The following is a 25,555-nucleotide window of genomic DNA, read 5'->3' as shown; positions in this document are numbered from 1 at the left end:
GGGACACCTTTCACTATCCCAGGTTGCTCCAAGCACTGTCAAACCTCGGGCACTTCCAAGGATCCAGGGGCACCCACAGCTTCTCTGGGAACCCTGTGCCAGGGCCTGTCCACCCTCAGAGGGGAGAATTCCTTCCCAACATCTGACCTGAACTTACTCTTTCAGCCTGCAGCCAGTATATGCACATTCAGCCATGTATTTAGTAAAATTGTTCATATTTATCACCACTCTCCTCAGTTTTGGACGTGTTTTTTAAAAGACATCACAAACACTTTGATAAAAAATCAAAACAATAAGTGGCAAAAATATTTCTTGATCTACAGGTAAATCTTTCTTCATCTACAGGTTGTTACTAAATCCATAATTAACTAAAATGTAGGGATTTGCAACTAAAAATGAATTAACAGCCTGTAATTTTTCTGTGTGTACCTCTTGATTATGAGTTCTTATCAGCCAAGAGCTGGTATGTTTAATAAGCCTTGGGTAAATCAGACCTGACACAATCCCCCTTGAATTCCAGGACTGAGCTATCCATGGCAAACCTCCACACCCAGGGCTTCTGAAGGGAATTATTTGCACTATTTAAAGGATGCTGTTTCCCACTGGGAGCTCAGTTCCAACAAGCTGATGAGTTTTGAGGCATCCTTCAAAAACTCAATCTTCCTTCTACACCAAAAGACCCTGTTTATTGAAATTGTGACACTTTGCCTTGAGAGGTCAGTGGGAACAGGAGGACAAAGTTATACTGAGCACAGTTACCTGATTTTAGCCTTTTCACTGGCTGTAGCTTTTTAACACATAATCACCTAATTCTATGATATTTTAATTTAGGTATATAGGTTCATCATGGGAATGCCCTACACTCCAGAAAACTGGAAGGCACTTGTAGAACAGACATTGTTATTAAAGAACTGAACTACCAACTTCTCTAGCAGGAGTAACATTTTACAAACACCCATTGCTGCCTTGCAAACATCACCTGGTGGACATCAGGAACCATTCTCATCACCAAGGTCTCTGTGTCAAGCTGCCAGCACATTGCTGAGGACACTGATTACCCAATGCCAAGGTGTCCCTTGTTGTGAATCAGTTACAAAGCTACTCTAAACTTCTTCCTTCCCCCATAAAACCAGGCCAAATCCCAGCGTGGCACTGGATACACAGCGAGCCCTTCTGCTGTCACAGAGCTCAAAGCACGACTCATTTTTTAGGGAAACGTAGCAAATAAAATCAAAGTGCTGTCGTTCCCTCACTCTCCAGATGTGCCAGTGTGTGCAACCATCACCAATTCATCCCAGGCCTCATCCTTTCCAGAATCCCCTTTTCCTGCTGACCACCACTGCGACGCTTTTCCTTTCAACCAGGTAGGCGGAACCGGCCGCCTCTCCCGACCCCGGCTTCTGAAGGGAAGCAGGAACCTTTCAACTTGTTTAGCCTGCAATGAAGTAGGTTAAAACAATAGATGAGCTTCACCTCCCTTGTCTTTCACTCCTCAGCATCAACTTAAGTGTCTTTCAGCAGCAACCCTTTCATGTCAGGGAGGCTGTGGCAGCCGAGGCTCGAGGATTCCCAACAAGTGACCTTTCTGCCTTGGTTGAAAGCCAGGCTCTGAAGATTCGGGCTGGTTTTATTAATTTCTGCCCTCCTGCTTCCCCTGGGTGCACAGCCCTCAGCCAGGACTGAGCTTCCTGTGGATGAAGTCCCAGCTGATGAGTGGAATTAGAGCCCAGGAGTGTTTTGACAGGGAGAGGTGATACACTCACAGATGCTCAAACAAGCGTCTGGCATTACGGACAACAGATATGGGCACACACTGCTGGGCTTTCCTTTTGAAGTTCTCTTGCAGGCAGGAAAAACACAGCTAGCTATTTTGCTCATTTTTAATGCCAACTAAACCCTAAGACCTGCTTTGTTTTGGGAGGTACTGAAAGAAATTGTTTCCTAAAAAGCAGCTGGAGCAGAGAATAGTTGGTCATAGGAGGCTTGCAACTCTTTCAAGATAATCCACAAAATAAGGATGCAAATACTTAACACATTCCTACAATCTCACTGAAAGCAAACTCATCAAACTCCAGGTTTAGGAAGTGGGTTTCCTTTTTTTTGGGCCCAGTAAGAAATTCAGTAAAATGTTATTTGCTGTAATTCCTGAAATGTTTCAGTACAGGAAGACCACACAAATGACACAATGACCAACAAACTACAGGTGAATTCAGCAGTAACCCTAAATGGATTACAAACCTGTTCAAAACCCCCCAACCTTCCCAGAAATCTGCTTATCCTGCCAATGCCTCCAGTACCAAATAAATGCTTCTTCTCTTCATTCAGCATTGCAGTCAAAATGCCACCTTTGTATCCTTCTCTCTTTAAGCCCTGAATATTTTTTAAAACTATGAACAATTACTTCCTAAAACTTCAGGCACTTAAAGAGACCAGAAATAGAAGCAAAACCTGCTGTCCCTAAACCTTTTATCAGAAGATGCACAGAAATGCTGCATGACAGGATGGGAATATACTCCTTTTCTGTGTGATTGGGGTCTGCACTGGGATTTTAAATTTTATATTCATGTATTTATTTTCTAAAGGGGAAAATCTTAAGATAAAAAAAAAAAGGCAAGCAGGAAATTTTTGTGGTGTTCCTACATGGACAACACCTGTTTGCTGTACACTTAATTATCCTCTGATGGACTCTGAACACCTTTTACTTGAAGAAGTTTTGGTGGCAGCTTAGTTCTGGGCATCACTTCAAGCAAAACAATCCATCCAAGGACCTTGACATCCAATGGATTTGATTCCAAAGGTTATAAACTCTTTAATAGGTGAGTGGTTTTGCCCTTGCTGCAGCTGCAGGTCAAGATATAACATTTCAGAGAAAAGGCAGTGACGATGCTGGGGCTTTTTGTGCTGGAAAGGTTTGTGAACATGCTGTCCTCTGACAATGTCAGAAGATTTCTTCCAGACCATAAAAAGCCAAAAAAAAAAATTAAATATATATCTAAGAGCAGCAAGTAAAAATACTCTCCTTCATCATGGTGCTTAATACAGCCTATCATAATTATTAGCATTAACAATACCACTTCTGCTCCTTGAGTTGTTTCCATAAAACTTCCAAAAATCCCAAATGACCTTTTTTTTTTTTTTAAATGCTCAAAAAATAGAATTTTTTTAGTTCAGTGTGGCCACCACATTTCCTAACCTCTGCACCTAAGGAAATGTATGTTTAAATTGTGTGGAGGACACCACAATGTGGTGCCAAGAACGTTTCAATCACCTCAAGGTACGATGCCAGCAGGTAAATCACCAAAATGCTGAGGAAAGCTCAGGGTGGGAGACTGCAGGGGAAATGCCCACAGGTTTTCCACACATTTCAGTGACCCTCTGTATTACTTCTGATTTATCCACTTCAAAAATCAAAATTTCAGGTTTTATACAGAGAACTGCATTTCCCCAGTTCACCTCACCATTCTGGCTGTGGGGTGGCTGTAAGGGCCACAGGGAGACACCAGCTGAAAGCACTGATAGTTGTACTTATTGCTAAAAGAACAAATGAGAAGTCTCACTAAACCTTGTTCTTCCATCCACAGAAAACAAACTAATATATTTTAATTTCCCACTTACCTAGGGCTCATTTTCAACACTCAGTGACACAAAACACGTGTGCTTTTAAAAAACAAGGGTTTTTAAAAATTTTTACCAGTTTACCCCAGAAAAAAAAAAAAAAAAAAAAAAAAGATTTCTTAGTGAACTGGGGTTCATTCTTTAGCTAAAAGCCAGAAAGTGTGAACCTGGAGTTGGGTCTGGACTGCACAGAGCAGTGAAGCACCAGGAAAAGCAATTACTGCACAAGGGGCAGAGAACAAATACCTTTGTGTTAAGAAAACAGTTCTGAGAAGAAACACAAAAGGTCCTTCTTTGTCCTTCAAAAACTTCTTTAGAAACAAATGATGAAGAGGAACATGGATTTCAGAGAGTTTGGAAAGTCTGCCTGAAGTTGCTGCTCACATGTCCTGCTCCTCAAGCATCGTTTCCCAGCTCCACCTGCACGCACACACGCGGAGCTTGGGGGGTTCTGCCCCAGGGTGCTGAGACAGGAGATGAAATCCTTCCCTGTGAGGGTGGATTCCCTGGCACAGGGTGCCCAGAGCAGCTGTGGCTGCCCCTGGATCCCTGAAGTGTCCAAGACCAGGTTGGACAGGGCTTGGAGCAGCCTGGGATAGTGGAAGGTGTCCCTGCCCATGTCCCACCCCAGAGGTGGAATGGATGGGATTTAAGTCCCTCCCAACCCAGCCCATTCCATGATCCTATGGTTCCCCTGAGGGAAGGAGAGGCTGTACCCATCCCCCTGGATGTGATTGTGCTGGCCCCACTGGCCAGATCTGATAATGAAAAACTTGGAGAGCAGGGATGATCCCTATGCTGAAAGGCAGCCTGGGGCTTTCCTAAAATCCCAGTGATGGATGGAGGGGAGGCAGGCTCAAGCTGGCACAGCCATAAAGCCTTAAAACTTAACAAGAGTAAGAAAAATAAACACTGGCAAAGATCTTTCTGTGAAGAATATTTCCAAGAAAGCTTTTTAATTTTTCTGCTTGTTTTCCAGCTGAAAAGCTTTCCTATTATCCCAGGCTGTTGCAGGAAGTGCAGCAGCACAAGGGGACCCAAACAGATGAGGCTCTGAGCAGCCATTCCTCTTTGAAACACATCTCTGTCTAATCCTGCTCCGAGCAACTTCAGGCAGCATGGTGGGAAAAAAAACTGCTGGTTGCTGGCACCTTGCCTAATGTAAGCATTCCTGCTGCTACCCTCAAAAACATCGAAGGATTTTTTTTCAGTGACAAGTTCTGCACAGAGAACTGAAAAACTTCTCTCTGGGTTTCGCTGTGCTGGAAAAAAAAAATATAAAAATTTCCTAAGAATCTGATTTTCTGAAATAGGAATCGATTTTAATTTTAATTTTCGTCCAAGTGCAGCACAGGTGCTTTAGCATTTCTGTTGCTGTGAGCATTGTCTCAGAAAAGCTGCAGAAAGATAAACCAAGGGAGATGAAAGAACCCATCCCAGAAAGAGAGGGCTGTGCATGTGCAGATAGTGTGGAGAGAGAAGAATCAGCATGACCTTTATGGAAGGGCATAAAAGGGATGAGCATCAGTCCTTGGAATTGGTGAACCACCCTGAGCTCAGTGTCCATCATCCTGATATCTGAATACTTGGGCAGAGGTCAATGATCAAAGCAGGCACGTTCAAGGAGGGAAAAAAAGCCCTGCAAAGTGCAGTAAAAATGCTCGAGTTTGCTGAAGACCAGATTTAAACCTCATTGAACACCTCAGCTTTGGTGCAGACGAAAATGAAGGAACCCAGAATTGCTGTTTGAAAGCTGACACTTGAAACATGCCTGGAGCCAAAAGAAGACAACACAAAATCTAGAGTTACCCACACCATTTAACTCTGATCCATTGTACCTGCCTGAGAACAGTGACTGCAGGAGGACCATCCTCCTCCTCCTCCTCCTCCTCCTCTGCACATGGAGCCCAGGATTTCCAGAAGGAAGGAAGGAAGGAATGAAGACATGGTTCTCCACCACAGATTTTGGGAGCTCATTTGCAGCAAGTTACCTCCACATCTCCCAGAACATCATCTTTGATGGCCTAATTTGGATTTGGGGGTCTTCAAAAATGCAGTAATCCTCTGAGGGTGCAAATCTACATTGTGGTGGGGGAAGAAAAATCCCCAAGGGAATCTTTTAGGTCACTGGGCAGACTTGTAGCCAAGTGGTGGAGAATAAGGAAATAACTGGAACTGAAAACTGCTTTCAAGTGCAAGACAGATGTGGAAATCATAGAAACACTGGATATCCAGAGTTGCAAAGGACCCACAAGGATCACTGATCCAGCTCCTGTCCCTGCACAGATACCTCAACACTCCCACCCTGGGCATCCCTGGAGTGGTGTCCAAGCTCTCCTGGAGCTCTGGCAGCCTCAGGGCTGTGCCCATTCCCTGGGGAGCCTGGGCACTGCCAGCACCCTCTGGGAGAAGAATCTTTCCCTGAGATCCAGCCTGAGCTCCTCTGACATTCAACAGCTTGGAGAAAATACCCAGAACAGCCTGAACCTGGCTGGACTCGAGGATCTTCGAGACCTTTTCCAACCTGAACGATTTGGTGATTCTGCCTTGCACCAACACAAGTCCCAGAAAATCCAAAGGCTGCCAGGATTTGGAAAGAGCAGCCCCTTCAGCCTTTTTGAGTCTTGCTAGGACGTCCTTAATGGGAATGTACAACCACTATTACTCTTTGTGAGACGCCCTTCTCCTAAAAGGACAGGCAGCTCGAGCACGCCTCATTGCCTTCTCCTTCAGCTCCCGCTGACAGACGAGCCTGCCTGTCCTCGCTGTCAGCCATCCCCTCCCAGCCCTGCCAAGGATTCAAGGACCAGCAAGATTAGCTGTCTGCTGAAGGATGCCCAGAGCTCTGGGGTGCCCATGGAAACTCCTGATTCTGCTCTTGTGGCCAAAGTGCTGCTTTTCCACAGCAGGGTTGTGCTTGAGAAGAGCTGTTGTAAAATGACAGAATTTAACAACCACTGAGGCCCTCCTGAGACACAACTGGCAAGTCCCAAACAGAACAGAGTGCTCACCTCAGAAGACAAGTGAGAAGAGGCAAGTCAGTGGAAGCTGATAGGATCATGCAGAGGTCTGAACACTGTAACAGAAGGTGTTGGCACTGTTGGAGCGTGTCCAGAGGTGGGAATGGAGCTGGGGAAGGGGCTGGAGCCCCAAGAGGGGCTGAGGGAGCTGGAAAGGGGCTCAGCCTGGAGAAAAGGAGGCTCAGGGGGCCCTTCTGGCTCTGCACAAGTCCCTGACAGGAGGGGACAGCTGTGGGAGGCTCTGCTCCCTGGGACAGGAGGAGAGGGAACAGCCTCAGGCTGGGCTCAGGTTGGATATTGGGGAAAATTTCTTCAGAGAAAGGGTTGTCCAGCCCTGGCACAGCTGCCCAGGGCAGTGGTGGAGTCCTCATGCCAGGAGGATTTAGCATTTGTGTGGATGTGGATTAGTGGTGGGCTTGGCAGTGCTGGGGGAATGGTTGGACTCGATGGTTCCCGAGGGCTTTTCCATCCTAAATGATTCTGCTCCCTTTAAGGCTCCCTGTGTGTTACTGAGTTGCTGCTGGCTAACAACTTCTTGCCCTTCTGGAAGCACAGAGATCCCATTTCTAGGAGAGGGGACAATTTTGTTGACTAATGCAAGAGTATTTCAGCTAAGACAGTGGAAGAAGAGGAGAAGAGGAAAGAGAGGAGGATGAAGGACGGACTCTGCAGTCAGAACAGTGATACCAGGGACAAGAGACCCAACTGCAAACCCCCCACTGCTCCCTCTTGGTCTGTGCCTACTGCCCAGGACCACACAGGCTCCAGCTCCAGTGCCTTGTGAAAATAAATCTCCCCAGGAGAAAGAAAACATACACCTATTAGCTGCTCAGAAAGAGATTTTTCAAAGGCTCTCGATATCCAGCTGGTCTTGATTCATATTGACTTCAACAAAATATTCTTGGGCCAATGGTGAATGCTCTGAAAAATCCCCTCTGTAATTTGCTATTGAGGTATGAAAATAAGTGGTGTAAAAGGGCTTCTTTAGAAGAAAAAGGAGAAAAAAAAAGAACAAATTAAAAATGAAAGGTTGAACTAAAATTTGGCTTTGGGCCATAAACTAGGGGGGGAAACTAACAGCAAAGATAGTTAAATGACTGGAAAGAGAACACAACAGGAGCTGTTATGAAAAAAAAGCTGATGGGTTTTTAAAAAAGGATTTGTATAGATAGCTGGGGAAATAAATTCCGGATGTGATAGAAGTGCAATTGAGAAATTAAATAAATGGAAAATAAGGATGACTAAGTAGTAGTTAACATGCCCCTTCTCAGTTGTATACTATTATCACATCTATTTTTAATGTCTCTTCAGCTGTCTGCAATTGTCATCCTTTTTTCAGAACTTGTTCCAACATTCTTTGATACTGAATTAGCTGTTTTTTACTCTCCCATGCTTACAACCACATCTTTTTCTTACTCAACACTCCCCTTTTCCCACAATGTTATTCCATTGTCTCCCTTTTTCATCTCTCCTTATGTGTTGACTCCCCAGTTTCTGAGCCCTCCAACCACCCTTGTTCATCTTTTTTTTTTCTGGAGCTTTTTTGGTTGAATCCTAGCATGTTTCTTTTCTTCTTTTCTAAAGCTGCAAGCATGTTTTATATCATATCTGGCTCCTGTACACATTGTTACCCCTTCAGAAGGGCATTGAACAGCTACAGCAGTGTGGAAATAGTAAGCTAAACTAAGGGAGAAAAAGAAGTTCTTTTTGGCTTTTGCTTTCTGGCTCATAAAAAAAAAAAAAAAGAACCCAAACATTTAAACTCTCCCCTTTTCCTTTTTATCCTCAAATAACACAAGCTTTCCATGAGCAGGTGAATATTCAAACAATGAGAGGCCATCAGAAGTGTTGGCCATTCTAGAGCTCAGGATGTGCCTAAGGAGATGTGATAACACAAGATTTAATAATACTGAAAAAAATACCCACGTTCTGATGTGATCTGTGGGCTATGGAGTGAACCTGAATTTTTCCTCCTTGTTAACCTTCCAAGTGTGCCTCTTCCTTACCTCAACACCTAATGATGGCTCCATATTAACGTGAGTACTCTGATTTATTAAAAAAAAAGCAAAAAAATGACTCTAAACACATTTCAGGCAGCTGAATTCACCACTGTGATGCCTCAAACGGTTCAGCTCCATCATTACAAGCTCAGTCTCTAATTTCTCACAATTCCCCTTCCCTTGTGCATTCAGAGCCAAGGCTGTAGCTGAGTTAACAACACTCTTTGGAATGGCATTTTCAAAATCCAGGCTTGATTTATATATTTTTTTGAAACCTACCTTCAGCTGTGCCCGAGATCCCATCAGCTTTGAAGTTGCTTGTGCTTTTCTTCCGGCGGTGCTTCTTTCTGTTGGCGTGGGGGGAAGGAGGGGGGTCCAGTTTGGGGCTGGTGGTACTGGATATGCTGGGGCTGGAACACACTGAATCTCCCAGGCCTGTGTCTGCAGTTGGGGAAGGAGAGAAAAAAAGGGAGAAAAATGAAAATGCTGTGAGATTGAAATGAGTTGATTGTTGGAATATGAGCTACAACCCCTGGCTGTTTGCAGATATGTTCTTGAGCTCTTTCAGGAGATTCTCCTAGCAATAGCCATCATTTTGCTCAAAAAGGTACAAAAAAACCCCAACTTGGCTGAAGTGCTGAGTCAAGCCCTGTTAGATTAACAGAACTCAGCATCAATTTTAGGAGCAGATCTGCTGGAACACACAAAAACAAAGGGAAAGCACTTTACTGCTTCCAATTGCTCCTTCCTCCAAAGATCTTACCTAGCCTCAAATTAATTTGTGTAACACTTGAACATTTTAATACACAAACATTTTAATACATCCTGCATCACCTGGATGTTCTCTGCTGTCATTAATATCAGACAGACACACACTGAAAAGGCAGTGAAGGCAATAAAGGCAGGAAAATAGGGTACACCTGGTACAGGTAATAATGGTGTGATAAAGGCTCACTTCCTACCTGCTCCCAAGGAAAAGAAACAATCCCATGTTACCCTCTTCAGTTTCCTGCTTTATTAACTCCAACAATTTTAAGAACTGGGTCCTTCCACATAGTAAATACTCAAGTAACCTTAATCCAGGATTTCCCCCCAAGGTTGGTAATATGATTTTTGTTTAATTACTGGCTTGGTTTGGATTTTAATTATAAAATTCCACATAAAACCTACACTTAAAGGAAAGTACTTGCTATTATGGAAAGCAAAGCCATTTCCAGAACCTTGCTTAAATACCATATTGCACCTTAGTGCAGTATCAGGACTGCATTTATGTGCCATATCCTTAAAATCTCCTAGACAGATATTCAGCAAATACATTCCCATGATGGCCTTTTGGGGTTAAATACTTGATGATTGGTTTCAGAATAGCAGACACAGGGAAAAGAATAAAAATCCTTATTATAAAGCTTAAGTGTAATAATAGGAGTGCATTTAACTTCATATGTCAGAAAAATACCAAGCCAATGATTATTTAGAAAATAGCTTTTGAGTTTTTTTGGCATAGTTAAATTACCACAGAACTGCCTGTTTTACAAAACCCAACTTATTTTGGTTTCTTTTTCCTCCTAATAAAGTTTATTTACTAATTACCCCCTAAGCACAGTTGTGCTCTAAGTTATTAGTGGGGGATAAATTATGTAGCTAATTGCCTGGCAAGAGAGACCAAACCAAACATTAATCTTTATATTAAGGATTTCTGTTCTTTTCCCCACATCCACTAGCTTGAAACCAGTTCCCAAGAATTTAACCCCAAAAGGGAATCACAGGAATGTATTTTACTCTGTGTAAGTGCAGGAGATTTTAAGGATTTAACTGGTGCAAGTGGCTCTCCTGGCATAGTTTGCTGTCTCTCCAGAAGAGAAGGAAGGCAAATCCAAGTGGAAGTCCTGGGGGGATTTTGGTGCCAAGGGGACAGAGATCCTTTTGGATCCATGCCATGGAAAGAAGATGCAGAAAGAGGATGCCAGAAACACAAAGGCACAGATGCAATGGGGTTACTGCCAGTCCCAAATCCTGACCTCCAGCTTGACTCTGGAGGTTTCCAATAGCAAGTGATACTTAAAAAGAAGGAAAAAACCCCAGGTTGCCAAGAGGAGCCGTGGTTGCCCCATCCCTGAAACTGTCCAAGGCCAGGTTGGATGGGGCTTGGAGCAACCTGGGATAGTGGAAGGTGTCCCTCTCTGAGGTGTCAGAACTAGGTGATGTTTAATGTTCCTTCCAACCCAAACCTTTCTGGGATTCTATGATCCAAAATGCTTCACTTTCCCCCCCCTCATTCCCAGCTTTCACTTTAGAAACAATTAACCTGCCCGAGTTCATCACCTCCTGCACCTGCAGCATCAACCACCATGCCCTGCACCCATCAAACAGTGAAAAACCCCCACAATCCTGAGGCAAAACCACAGAATATATCCCATTAAAAACCATCAGGGTAGATCCACACACTGGTGGCAGCTCTGTCTAATTTCCAGGCCGTAAATCCCCCCAACAAAACCTGCTGGAGAGCTCTGAAAAATGAGGGACGTACGGGGTTGATGCCTGGCGTCGGAGAGCTGAAGAATTAACCTCCCGTGGTAAATCCTCGTCATCCACAGCCCCTTCCAGGTAATAACCTGCTGTCCTTGGGTCAAACTACTCTCAAGTGGGAGCCTGGAGCTCTCCCTCCCCCTCAACCAGCCAGGAAAGGCTGATCCCCCATAAACGGATCCGAGCCGATATCACCGGCACGTCCCTGCCCCGGATTCCCGGTTCCCGAGCCCACCCTTTGAAGATGGGAGTTATTTAACATTCCCCTGGTTTAAAATATGAGCAATCAAAAGGTGCTGGGCTTCCACGCTGTGCTCTCCCATTTCCCACTCCTTCTCTTGCCTGACAAGGTATTCTTCAAATTGAAAAGAGGGCTCCTGAAAGCCCGGGCTTCGGGAAACTGTAAATGAGTTCAGGCTTCAGCCCGCTGAATGCAATTTCATCCTCCTGACTGAATACAAATAATGCATTTTATTTGGTATCAATTACCACGCCTGAGAACAGACGACCACTGCTGGCACTGTTAAATATATAATGAAATAAAATAAAATAAAGAAATAAAAAAAAAAAAAAAGAAGAAGAAGGGGAAGAAAAAGGCAAGGAAAAAAAAAAGGCATGGCAAATTAAAAAAGCAAGCGGCTCATTACTCCCCATCTCAAGCAGCTTTGACAGAGGCACTGGAACTCATAAGCCGTGTTCCACTGGGCTGGGATGGGCTGTTTTGCAGCCATCCCGCACGTTCAATGTCAGCCATTAGTTCTTCCCAATCGGGCATCAATGTTCAACACACACCCGAAAAAATATATAATACTGGTAATAATAATAACAATCTGCAGCCTCTCCGAGCTTCAATACTTGAAGTATGAGTCAAAGCAGCAGTTTCACTTTTCACTCGGGAAGCTGACAAGCATGACTAGAGGGGGAATAAAATAACATTCAGTTCGCATAAATATCAAGCGGGCTGCTTGAGACTGATGGGCCAGGAATGTATTCTTAGCCATCATTCTGGCAGACAGGCCCAAGGACACTCATAACTTATTTTACAATCATTTAGTTTCAGCTCAAGTGGAAAACGTGACAACTTATCTCTGCTGACAAGATGCCATATCGAACCTTACAATTAACTCTCCCCCGATTATCTGCCCAGCCCATCATTAGCTCTGTGGCGCTTGATGGACTGTACGGGCGCAGCTTCCCTTGATGATGGTCATCATTTGCAGGGTGCAGAGCTCCATTACACGACACTGAGGACAAAACTCTCCCCTTGCCACCTAGCTGGGGTTGTCCTGACCGGCATGGCCTCGCTTTTGCGGCTGTTTTGAAGAGTGATGTGCAGCAAAACGCTGCTGGAAAATGTCTTCTCCCCTAAAGCGGAGCATCCTCGCGTTTCAGCCCACGCCTGCTGCTGCCTGTGACCTCCAGGAGTGAGCCAGAGATGCCCAAGCTCTGTCCCAGCAGCCAGGAGCCTTCCTCCCTGCCCTCCATCCCTCCCCAGTGCCACTATTAAATACTCCTTCAGCAGGAGGGCAGAGCCGACACAGCCACACCGCAGAGTCAATCGGCTTGGAAGGGACCTTAAACCCCAACTCCTGCCATGGGACACCTTCCCCTATCCCAGGTTGCTCCAAGCCCTGTCCAGCCCGGCCTTGGACACTCCCAGGGTCATGGCAGCCCTCAGGACATGCAGTATCTCCAGACCCAAAAGCATCAAGTGACACTTGGTGACCAAACACCCACCGAGTCATGAAGAGATGGGACATAAAGCCCCACTCCTCTTCACAAGGTGATTTTTCTCTACAGGTGCAGGACACGTGGATCAAGACAGATTGTTCTGCTTGTGCAAGTCCAACCTTCATTTGTGAGAATTTACCAAACAAAACAAAAAAGCCAATGCAGCTTTTACTCTGCAAAGAAAGTGCCATGTCTGCTTCTCTCCAAGATCCATTTTGTAATTATGGTCATGAGAGAAATTCCTTGCAAGTATGACAAACTGTGACAGAAGAAAGGAGGGGTGGAACAGAAGAAACACTTTGTGGAAAAGAAGAAACACTTTGTCTACAACTACAACCCAGAGTCAAGAGACAGAACATTAAATGAAAACCAATCCTCAGAAGAGTCTCAAGAGCTGTGCTGTTGTACTGGGCTTTATTTGCTGTTTGAAACAATTTGATATCCTTAGTATTACACATATATTGTAAAAGGTAACTTTCCATCCAATTCTCACATCCTATCTTTTTTAGTATTTAGTTATTTGGAAGCTGCATGAGCTCAACATATGGATCTCAAAGACAACTCCATTTGTGCCCCCTAATGACTTTGTGAGTGTTCTCCTGGATTTGAAAAGGGTGGAAAATTAACAGAATCATCACTGAATCGCAGGACTGGAAGTGACCCAATGGATCATCCCATCCCACCCCCTGCCATAGGCTATTCCACATCCAACCTGGCCTTGGGCACTTCCAGGGATCCAGGGGCAGCCACAGCTTCTCTGGGCACCCTGTGCCAGGGCCTGCCCACCCTCACAGGGAGGAATTCCTTCCCAATATCCCACCCATCTCTGCCCTCTGGCAGTGGAAGCCATTCCCTGTGTCCTGTCCCTCCATGCCTTGTCCCAAGTCCCTCTCCAGCTCTCCTGGAGCCCCTTTAGGTCTCACTGGAGCCTTCTCTTCTCCAAATGAACACCCCCAACTCTGAACTGTCTGAAACTCAATCCAAACCCAGACTGTGTTTCTTGGTGCTCCTAGACCAGAAAAACAACAACCTTGCATTCCGAATTCCCGAGCCCCCGCACCAAACCCGTCCGAGATGTGACTCCTCCAGCACCACAGCACCTGGCACTGCAGAGGTGCAGGAACCAAGGAGGCCAAGGAAATGAGGGATAATAAGCCAGGATGAGCACCCCAGGCCAGGGTAAAGGAACTGGGGGTGGGAAAAGCAGGAAAAGAGGCAACATGTGAGGTACGGGAATAGCACAGCACAAAGGCTGGGACACAAAAGTCCAAGAGCGGAGCTTCATCGTTGGCCCACGGTTCCTATTCTCTCTCTCACACACACAACCCTCTCTCCTGTGTAACCATCTGCAGAGGAACCAAGGATATTCTGACCCCTTCTATCTTCGTGTCTTTTGATTTATTTCATATTTTTGTCAAATCACCTATTTACAAAAACTTGAAACAAACTCAACAGGTGACGCTATTCTCCACAGACCAAAGTCGAGCTTGATCTGGTTTACATTTTTCTTGCATCTTCTTGTTAAAATTTTCCAACAGGCTTTCAAAGTGAAATTAGACTTTTTTGTCAAGCCCAGCTCCCCAACACGGCCTTATTCTCAAATGGCTGGAGATTGATTAATTTGGGTTTTTGATTTGCCGAAGTGACAAGAAGTCAGACATTACAAAAGCGGGAGCAGTGAATGGGATCAATTAAAGAGCAGAAGCAGCAACACAATTAATAGCACCAGGTTCAAGAGGAGAAAGAAAGCGCTGATGACGAAAACAACAGCAACAGCTCTGCCTGCAGCAGGAATCTTTGCTGCGACCCAAGGAAGGCTGAATCCAAAGAGGGTGTTTCAGAACTTTCACTATGCCATTAGTGCTGAAATGAAATAAGGCAAAGATGTCGGTAGCTGGTGGACTGAATAATAAAAAAATAGCTGGACACTTTCATCCTCCACACATGTGTTTTAAATAAAGGTGAGAAAAGCAATCCTTTTATTTAAACAGGGGAAGCAAGAGACTATGACTATCTGTAGTTTGTATTTCAGACCCATTTCCCTGAGCTGAGATTTTTCTGACTGTGAAATCCACTGCTCTCCAGCTTCCCTTTACAGCTATTACCATAAATGCTCTATCAAGTTCTTTATCTTCCTCCACCGCCTCAGACCGAAGTTAAAGGGATGCTGCAATCGCACAGCGAACGCGGAAGGCTCAAGTCAGGCACGGATGTACAGGACTGACATTAAAATCCTGTCACAACTGCAGCTTGGCACAAGTCTGTGGATGCAATAAACACCTGGGAGAAGGGCTGGCACGAGATTACAGCCTCCAGGATGAAAAAAAAAAGGCAAATATTTGTCAAGCACGGAGAGCTCACACCTTTGGGAGGAATCAGGTGCATCTGGTCATCACTGAGCTGAGCTCAGTCGGACACTCCAGCTATGAAGGGCTTAAATTAACCTGCTGCACTGAAGGAAATTAAAGAGAGCTCTGAGCAGAACTGGGGGATGGACACCAAAGAGCCCCAGGAGTCTTCCCTTGCCACAGCATCTCTCATTTTTGCAGCCTTGTGCCCAGAGCCTGCAAATGCCAAAGCTGTGTCCTGTCATCCTCAGGAAGCCCCACTGAATGACTCGTTTTCCTCTAAGAGCAATTTCAACTAAATAAGGAAAACAAAGCTTCCTTCTAGACAGGAAAAGAGGGATCTCCCTGTTCTGGAGGGTCTGGCTCTTGCTGTGTGGCAGCATCTCAAGTGACCAGACCTCAGGGTGTGAGTGTCCCTTCAGCTTTGTGACAAGGGAGGGACATTGTCCACAGCCTGGGGAGAGTCAATCAGTCTCAAGATGCTCAGGCACAGATACTGGAAGGCTTCAGAAATTTTGGAAAGACCCTCATTACCATCTCCCTTATCTAAAGGGAAGACAAATCACCTCCAGCTCGTTCCCTACCAACACACATTGTTGGGCCATCATAAAGGAAGCATGAGAGCAGAAGTGCAACAATAGAGCTTAAAAAAAACCTACAAAAGTGCATTTTCCTTCCTAAGGAGCAACACATTACAGTGCTGGCAAACAGCATCCTGCTCCCTGGAACTTGAAGGATGGCTAGGAAGAAAAGAAGCTCCCTTTCAAAGGAAGCTCCTCATTTCCAGGAGGAATTCACCAGCTCCCACAAGGAGAGGACACAACTATTTCTACATAATTCTCTCCCGTCCTGCCAGGACAGTGACAAGCAAAGCCAAAACTGTGTTTTAGAGGACCTGCAACCTCAGAATGTGAACTGGGGATGAGATCCTAATCCTCCTCCATACATCTTGCCTGGAGCAGGTTTAGGTCAGGGGCAGGGATGATATAAACTACTCCCTGAGCGAGCAGGGTTTGTTAATTTATCTCATCCTCCGTTACACAGACACATCTCTACAGTCCCCTCCTCTGCTCTGGATGTGAACATGCCCTGTGGAAAGATCAAGCCTGACAAGTTGTTTGAACACATAAGGACAACAAAGCAGGAAAGAGATGCTAGTCTGGGATGCTGCAGGATGCCACCACATCCCAAGGCAAACTAACTTTGTGGCTCCTGCTGAACAGACCTGCAGTCGAGATGTACAGGGAACATCCCTAATTCTTCTGGCAGAACGTTTGCACTGGGCAGCATCAGCCCTGTGAGCCTCACGTGGTGTCACCCTGAATTGCTCCCAGCTGGGTGTAAGATGCTGTTTCCCTGGGATGTGGAACAGAGAGGTGAAAAACATCCACAAGAGGCAGAAATGATGGGGATTTACTGCAGGTAACTTGTTCATTTCAGGGAATTTGTTCCCTCCCCACGAGGGAGAAAGGAGATGGATGGTCCTTTGGAAGACACACCTCAGCGTAGAAGCTCCTGGTTCAATTCCAGGTCATGTGCTGCTGTCTGGGCTAGTTTGGATGGGGCTTGGAAGTTGGAAGAGGATGGTCTTTAAGGTCCTTCCAACCCAAACCGTTCTGAGATTCTATGATTCATGCTGAGATTCGTTTCTGTCTTCCCCTTTTGGAGCCAGGTATAGATCATGAGGCACCTCAAGAACAGCTGCCAGCTGCAGCACCCTGGATGTGGCAAATGCAGCAGGAGCATCCCCAGGAATGGTGATGTGGGAACAAAAACAAGAACACATTTTGGGTGAACAAGCTCCATCACGGTCAGGTACGTACCAGTGTGTGACAAATTCTATTTTAGATCAAAATGAGAAGAATAAAAAATTCACCTTAATTACACAGAGGGGGGCAGAGCTCCGCCCTGATCCAACCATCAGCGTTAACCTGTCTTCTCACTGCATTAAAAAAATCCTCATTTAACAACATTTTGCTTTAGAAATAGAGCCTGCAGGTCACCAGGCACTTGGAAAATAATGAATCCATGGCTTACTGAATCACTTCCTACTAAAATATTTACCTTGTGTTTCAAGATAGGCAAAGTAAGACAGAGAGGAAGAACTGACTCTCTTCAAAGAGATGCTCAGAGCCAGAAAGATGTCTCGTCTCTACTCCTGTACTTTAACCTTCCGTCTGTATAACCTGTGGATAACTTCAAGCTTCAAACCCACTCTGTGGTAATTGAGAAGAGGTTAGGAAACTCTCCACTGTCAGTCCACAAGACTTCAGTGACAAGCCTTAATATCAGTGTTTTGGAGGGGGGAAAAAAAAAATCAAGAGATTTTCAGTATTAACATTTTCCAATTAAAGCTGAATAATTGCTGGATAGCAAATTGGCTGTTAATTGCATCATGCTAGGCAGGAAAAAGCTAAGGCTTTCCTGGTAATGTATGCCATGAGCTGCGGTGTCAGAAAGGAAGAGAAATAATGGCAGCAACACCAAGACTGCTCTTAATCAAAGGCAAAATCAAACATTTTCCTATCGCAGAGAGCCAGAGCTGAAGAGCGAAGCTCTTAAAACACAAAGCTCTGTCTTTCAGAGGTGTCAGGTGGCGTAACTGCCATCGACAAACTTTTTTTTTTTTTTTTTAATTTTCAACTTTAATCAAGCTCTCTTTCTAGCTCTTGGATAAATAAATCAGGCCCTTCATCAGAGGAGCCCCCAGTGCACTGGATACTCCTCAGGCCCCGGCCCGTGGGTGGCACAGCCACGGCTGCGTGAAGGGAGGAGATCAAGTGTGACAAATGAAGGCCCTGGGACATGAAAGGGGAAGGTTTCCCACCTGCAGGAAGGGAAGGCCGAGGCTCTGAGCTCAACAACAATCCCCAGGTTGTGGCCAGGCCCCGGCACAGAGGCCTCTTTCACTCCCCGTGTGCGCTGTGAGGCAGCTTTGAAGTGTTGGATTCCATGGGGAAGGGATACGCGACATCCCGAGCGGAGTCTGTGATCCGCGCCTGCAGAAACCCGGCCCGCCAACAACCACGCTTGAGGAGCCCACAGCTCTGCTCTCCACTGCAACACAAACTGCTCCAAAGGCAGGAAGGAATAAAAGCACTCAGTGTGTTTCTTGCATGCTCTTCCTTCAGACCCTGCCCAACAAAGCACTGCGCTCCTGGCCATCCATTAAACAAGAATTAACCATCACAAGCATCTACTGCAGCTTCCAGAGCGTGGATGTGAAAAGAAGAAATCCTCAAATCAGGAATTGCTCCCATGGCAGCTATACATGAACATTTTGCTTTCTCAACTTTGCATTTAAACCTTTACAAAACTTTAAATAAATTTAGAATTTATGTTGCTCGATAAACTTTGCTTATTTAAACTAAGATAAAAATAAAATAAAAGAAATAAAAGAAATAAAAGAATAAAAGAATAAGAAAGAAAAGGAAATAAATAAAAACCTTAATAAAATAAAAATTAAAAATTTAAAAATATTAAAAAAGTAATTTATTAATAAAATAAATGCTTGCTGATTTTTAATTTCCCTTCTTTATTTATTATTTCCCTCCTTAAGTCTTCCTTAAAATACAGAATTCACTGAGGTTATGAAATTTGTAAGCCACGCTACTTGAATCAAAGAGTTTATAAAATGTCACATTCTGCTCTTGCAGTATTATGTCTTTCCTCTCTGCTTACTTGAGACTGTGTCAATTTATAATGTTCTCTGCAAACATGATTTTATTTTCAAAGTCCATAACCTCCTGCAGGATATCGTGTGAATCCAGCTCATGTATTTAATTCCTCGCAATTACTGCAAACATTTCAGATTAAAGCAACCTTAAACTGCAAACCTGCAAAATAAAAACCTTTGAAACCTAATGCTCTTCTAAATACAAATGAGATTACAAGACAGCCTTGCTGATGAAGAATTCCCCTTGTCCAGAGGTGTGATCACCTTCAATATTATACTTTACCATTAACATGTTTTTATGTGATGGTTCAAAATAATGGTCCTAATATAAAACCAGAGAAGAGAATACATTTTGCAGACTTCTAAGAGCTATATCTGAAAAATGTCCGAGCTACACAGAACCATGCTGGGTTTCCAGCTTCCTTCCTTGAGAAGTCCTGACTTTTGGAAAGTCTTTCTTGGCCAGAAGCCTGAAGAGCTGATAAAGAACATTCACCATCCTCACTATTCTGTCAGGTTAAAGCTGAAACTCCAAGAATAAAAATTAAGTGCTTTGGCTTGAGGGATTTTCCCCTCTTTTTTTCTCCTGAGTGGGGATAACAGAGAAGCTGTGACAACCAAGGCCAGCTACAGGCAGAAACAGCACTGATTTATTGAACACTGCCAGACAATCAAATCAGATTAATCAACATCAGTAATCAAATAAGTCACCTTTTTTTCCCTATTATAAAGAACATTCTACTTGCATTTTTACTTCAGTGTAAATTCTAAGCTGAACTAAATGCAAAATATGTATTTAAACATCCATAAGTAAATGCTGGGAAAACCCAGAGCTTTATAGCTCAGTAAAAAAGTTAATTTAGTCCCATGAACAATTTACTGACAGACACCTGGCACTCCAGGCTGTGAGCAACATTAACATCAGCATCAAGTTGCCAATGTCAAATTACCTGAGGATGCAAACTCACATTTCTTGGAATCAGGAGCAGGATTTAATTGCTGAATGCAACAATTCTTTGTGTTTTAGTCAGGGGGAGAGAGAAAGAAGAGGATCTTCAGCAAGAAAAGCAGATGGAGAATTGCAAAAATGTAGCTCAGGGCTTAGACAGCAGCATTGGATAAAGAGAGGAGCAGCTGAAACTCAGCCAAGCTGTGCAGAAACGCCCATGGACCCAAAGTCCTCCCTAAACCAACATCATGGCAGAGTTTAAACCTCAGAGGGCTCTTGGTGCCAGCACAGACACAAAGTAAAGAGCTGCTTCCAGATCTTTCACTCTTTTTTGTGGCTTCTCTGTGGATACAAGGCCCAGTGGGACCAGATGGCAACAGCTCATCTCCAGTTTGGTGGTCACTGAGCTGCCACCCACGGCCTGCATGGGCAGAAGGAAGGCATAGATCCACAGAATAATTTTGGTTGGAAAAGCCCTCTGAGACCCTTGGGTCCAGCCCCTAACCCAGCACTAAAACTTCCCTAAGTGCCACACATTTTTTAACACTTCCAGGGATGGTGACCCCAAAGTTCCCCATTAAGCTGAGATTCCTGTGGCCACAGAAATCAGGAAGAGGTAACCACAGAAGAGGTAAGCACTGGGTCCTGCTGCTTCCAGAGGCTAACACATTCCTAAAATTCCAGGGCAGACAGCACCAGTTGGATTAATGTCCCAAACCCCTCCTCAGAGCATTATTTATCACCATTGCCCTCCAGGCCTTACATTACTTTGGGGAACCACAGGTTGCAAAACCTCATCGTCCCCTGCCTGAATTAAAACCAGTTTGAAATCTCAAGTCCTGCAGGATCAGCAAATCCAAAAAATTGCCAGTCTCCTGCTTCCTAGGACATTGCTACACAGAATTTTTTAGTATTTCTGGTTGATAGAGCTATTTCAGGTGACAGCTTGTCAAGAATGCCAGGTAAATTTAAATACTGGAAGTTTCTCAGTACACAACCTCATGTGGAAAGGGGATAGTCTTCCAGAAATTGTTAAAATGTAGTGCTTTATAACCCAAGTTTCCTCAAGGTATCTTGAGAAAGCAAAGACAATAATAAGTTCTTGTTAGAAGAGTTTACCCTGCTGAACTGCAATAGTTTCCCTCTGGAAATATTTTGCCAAAAGCAATCTGTGGATCACAAAAAGGTATGGAATGTAGAAGAATGTTCCCTTTCCTGTCCTATGTAAGGTAATGTAATCTATGTGCATGCATTATAACTGGAGAATTTTATTATTTTAAGTAGTAAGAAGTACAGAAAACCCCAGAGTAGCTCTAAAGCAGCTAGGAAAAAAAAAAAAGGAGAAAATAAATCTGTATTTGTTTTTCAGTCCTGATTTCCATATTAGAAAAGCAGGAAAAAGCTCTTCTGACCTAAACCAAAGTCAGTAATCAGATCTGTATACACTGACCAAAAATCTATGAATCTATTTGAAATTATATCATTGATCCTGATCAAGAACTTGCCTATGGAATTCCAACAGCTCTAAATGGCATTTTCTGGTGTCAGATGCAAGCTGAACCATTTCCTTTTCCAAGGCAGAGGAGAAGGTTCCATCATTTAATCATTCCCAGCACTTAGGATCAGACAAGTAAGGCAAGTTGCAAGGTCTGCATTAATATCAACACTCCAGTGACCTCTCACACCCCATGGCACAGTGAGAACTCAATTTGATATTAATAAACCCCAACACCAAACTGTTAGAAACTCCAAAGACACCCGGTATTACAACTTCCATAAATTACAGCTGAGCTCAAATGGCCCGTACAAGCAATTGTACAGTGATAAAGCCTAAGTGGATGATATTTAAACAGATATTTGATTTACTGCAGAATTTTACATCATGCTGGAATTCAAATGACAATTTACAAGTGCAGAGAGCAGAAATGCCTGCCCCATGCAAAGTGCTGTTTGCAGTGCTCTGTCAGAAGAGCTGAGTGCTCTTCAGGAAGGAATCCTTCCCTCCCATGGTCTCGGGGCACAGAAGTCAAATGATAAAACAGGACATTTAAACAGAGAATGAACCAAGTTGCTGCTTCACCCCCAGGTAGGAAATTGCATCCTCACAGTGATGTCTCACAATCCTCATTTTTGCAAGGCCTTCCTGGCACCACAAAAACTTCTGATGTGAATTTGGGGGTGTGTCTGCCAGGTTCTTTAGAGATGCACAAACTGTGAAGACTGGGGAGCAGACAGACCCATCTCTTCAGTGGCATCAGCACCACCAAAATCATGAAATTGTAAAAGCTCTCCAAGGCCACTGAGTGCAACCTGTGACTGTCCCCAGCCCTGAGCAGCCACATCCAGCCCTTCCTTGGGCACCTCCAGGGATGGGCACTCCAAACCTCCCTGGGCAGCCCCTGCCAAGGCCTGAGCTCCCTTTCCATGGGGAAATTCCTGCTGCTGTCCACCCTGAGCCTCCCCTGGCCCAGCCTGAGGCTGTTCCCTCTCCTCCTGTCCCTGTTCCCTGGGAGCAGAGCCCAAATCCCCCTGGCTGTCCCCTCCTGGCAGGAAAATTTCTTCATGGAAAGGGTGGAGAGGCACAGGATGCCCAGGGAAGTGATGGAGTCATCATGCCTGGAAGTGCTCAAAAAACATTTGGATTTGGCACTTAGGAGCAGGGATTAGTGGTGGGCTTGGCAGTGCTGGGTTAAGGGCTGGACTTGATGCTATTAGAGGGTTTTTCCACCTGTAAAAATGTCGTGATTTTATGGAAATAAGAGCTGGATTTACAGAGGAGGAATTGTGGAATGCACAATCCAGAACAGAACTGTAACACCCAAACAGATCACAAATGGCTCCCCTGAGACCAGAAACCCTCCTGTTCCCCAGCAATGAGCAGCTACAGATAATTCTGGGTAATAAAAAATCCCCAAAAACATCAAGGGGAAGATTTATCAGAGGAAAAAACATCGCAGGCTTCCAGTGGGATCCAGGAAAACCTCTGGGCCAATAGCTGGAGCAGCAGTAATTGTTCCAAATCTATCAATAAAGCTGAGCTGCTCCTTCATTGACTGCAAACACCAATTTCTTTCATGGGGGATTATAAGTTGATGTTCATGGTCTCTCTACCACCATTAGGGTGATAAACAGTTGAAACTACATCAGGATCTGACACGCAGATCAATTCTGGCTCCATAAAGAATCTACACAAGAGATTCTTGGACAGGGATTTACTGCCCCCAGTTTTTATTCTCTCTCGCTGCTAAAATTACTTCTGTCAAGCACTCACAAGAGTATGGAGGAGAAGGGGAAAAAAAAAATAAGGAAAAAAGGCAAAAAGAATTAATTTTTCATGTGCTGCTGGAACAGCCTTTTGAAATTTTGGGAGTTTTTAAGGCAAATATGTTCCTGCATTGGAAATGATGCTGAACAGCAGGTGGGACTGAGCTAAATAGTGAGCCAGCAGCACGAGCTGCTCACTATCCAGCACGCAGCAATTTGAAACACCAAACTAAGCTGTCGAGATTTTCTCCCAGGGCAGTCGTGGGCTTCATGTTACCAGCGCCAAATTATATTAGACATTTAATTTTAAACCTCAGGTACTTAAATGTAAAACCTTACAACAGTAATAGTCATAAAGCAGTGGGGCATTCCATTTCAGAGAATGGATTTTTCTATTTTTCCCCTTTAATTTAACCAGCACCTCCTGTTTTGTGGCTCTGCCCACTACAAAGTAATTTATCTAATTAGGAGATGTTCACAGCTGCTTGAAAGACAGAAGCCCCAGGAAACCAAAGGTCTGGTTTGGAAGACTTTGAAAAGTTCTCTGGAGCCACACAAAGTATTAATTTAATGTGAAAAAAAGGTGCAGAGAAAAATTGAATCCCAATATGTTATTTTGTCTACAATAAAACCACGTGACAATAAGCAGGCATATTCTCCAGTACATTGGCATTTGAATTCCAAAAGATGCTTAGCTTCTTGCCATACCTGCTGCTTTCACAGTATTAGCTTTTTATGACTAAAATTCAAAAATCTTTTAATGGAGAAAAAACCCCCAGAAATTAAAAAGGGTTTTTCATGCGTCAACTTGCCAACATAAAGGACACATCTCTGAGCTTACCCAAAGATGATACACTCAGAGCAATCAATTATTCTTGAGGTTTTGTAGGAGTTTTAGCGCAATACTTCTGAGTCTGCTGACCCTTAGTTGCCTAAAACTCGTTTTTAATCCAACTTTCCCTCTGTATTTATTAAAAAAAAAACAACTTCTAAAATTTTTTTCTTTAAAAATATTAGAGCTTCTGCAAGAAATTATTCGAGGTAGGCTGATTCACAAGTACCCACCAGTCACCTGCAATTTCAAAATAAGTATTTCATAGGTAATTCTGGCTGTCATCTCTTTTGAGCCAGAAGTAATCCCATATGAATGTCAAGTCAGAAAAAGGTACTGCACATATGGGAGAGTGCAGAGCTGGGGTGGGAGAAAAGGTTCCCCTCATCAGGAATTGCAAAGCAGCTCGGGATCAGCAGCAGGAGCAAAAGGCAAGTCCAGCAAACACAGCACTCTGAAGCCAAGGGGATGGCAAAAGGCAGGAATTTAGGTGCTATTTCTGCTTTTTAAGATTTTATTTCCATGCTGCTCACTGAATTTTGAAGGCTTTTCTCCCCTGCAGCCTCATTTGGGCACATCTGGCACGGGGATGGCACCTGCCCAGCTGCCTGCAGGTGTCTCATGGTGCACAGGACTGCAGCCTACAGCTCCTGCTTTCCTCCTAGAGCCAGCACTCAACACTCTTCATCTTGCCTTAGAAAAGCTACGGGATGAAAGGCACTAAAAATGCCCAAACTTTGGCCTAACCCTTTAGAAGGGAGATGGATTAAAATGACAAAGCAGCTTGGGAAAAAGAAACAGAAAATATGTAATTTTAAGTGGGAAACCAGCTCAGCATCCATGCTGGGCAATGAATGCTGCCTCCCTTAAAAGCTTTACCAGGAGTGGGTGAGCTGGGTGGACACAGAAGAGAACAGGGCTGGAGCATTTATTTCACTGTGCTGCTTCACAACATCCCTGCCTTCCTGCAAGGCTCAACCAGAAAATTCTTAGGCAAAATCTGGACCACTTTAATGAAAATTCTCCTGAAGGTGCTGCCCACATGGTTACAGCTCTAGAAAACAGTCTGTGCTTTGGTAAGTATGAATTTGATAGTTAATGCCACTCTGAAACAAGGTGATCCTGATTTTAAACCTTCTGTTCTCCTAAGATGGCACTGAAAACCTGTCCAGAGCTGCTGGAAACCCCAGAGATGCTCTCAGGATGCTATAGTCAGATTCAGACCTTATACAGACACAGAAATACATATGGGACACATGAAATATTTCCCATATTCCCCTGACTGGTCCTATTTTAGGGGCAGCCATCAGAAACAACATTCCTCCCCTTTCTCCTGACGTATTCAGCTTGGTCTGGTAGCAAATACCACATCTACCCTTTAAAAACAAGTATTGCTACAAAGTACTACTCCCAAAACACCACCAGGAATAGTGTCTGCTCCTTTTACTGCTGTTAATGCTCCACAGAGGAAACACTGAGACAGTACCAGGAGTGTGCAGTCAATGGAGCAAGAGCACAGCAGAGAAAGGACACACTGAGGAGATCTGGAGGGTCATTTACTGCTAATACCCATCACACAGGGCAAGGAATCTGA

General features: G+C 44.2%; 1 protein-coding gene across 10 annotated transcripts in view; it reads right to left on the bottom strand.

Annotated features, from left to right (window-relative positions):
* Window positions 1–25,555, bottom strand: part of AGAP1 (ArfGAP with GTPase domain, ankyrin repeat and PH domain 1) — a 307,695-nt gene that overhangs the window by 71,893 nt on the left and 210,247 nt on the right. For all 10 annotated transcript variants that reach the window (XM_015634034.3, XM_015634041.3, XM_015634033.3 and 7 more), the window contains one exon: window positions 8,915–9,076. In XM_015634034.3, the coding sequence (XP_015489520.1) occupies window positions 8,915–9,076 (162 nt within the window). The remainder of the gene's footprint in view (window positions 1–8,914; window positions 9,077–25,555) is intronic.

Source organism: Parus major, chromosome 7, assembly GCF_001522545.3.
Source record: "Parus major isolate Abel chromosome 7, Parus_major1.1, whole genome shotgun sequence".
Classification (NCBI taxonomy): domain Eukaryota; kingdom Metazoa; phylum Chordata; class Aves; order Passeriformes; family Paridae; genus Parus; species Parus major.
This window is presented reverse-complemented; position numbering and strand designations above follow the sequence as displayed.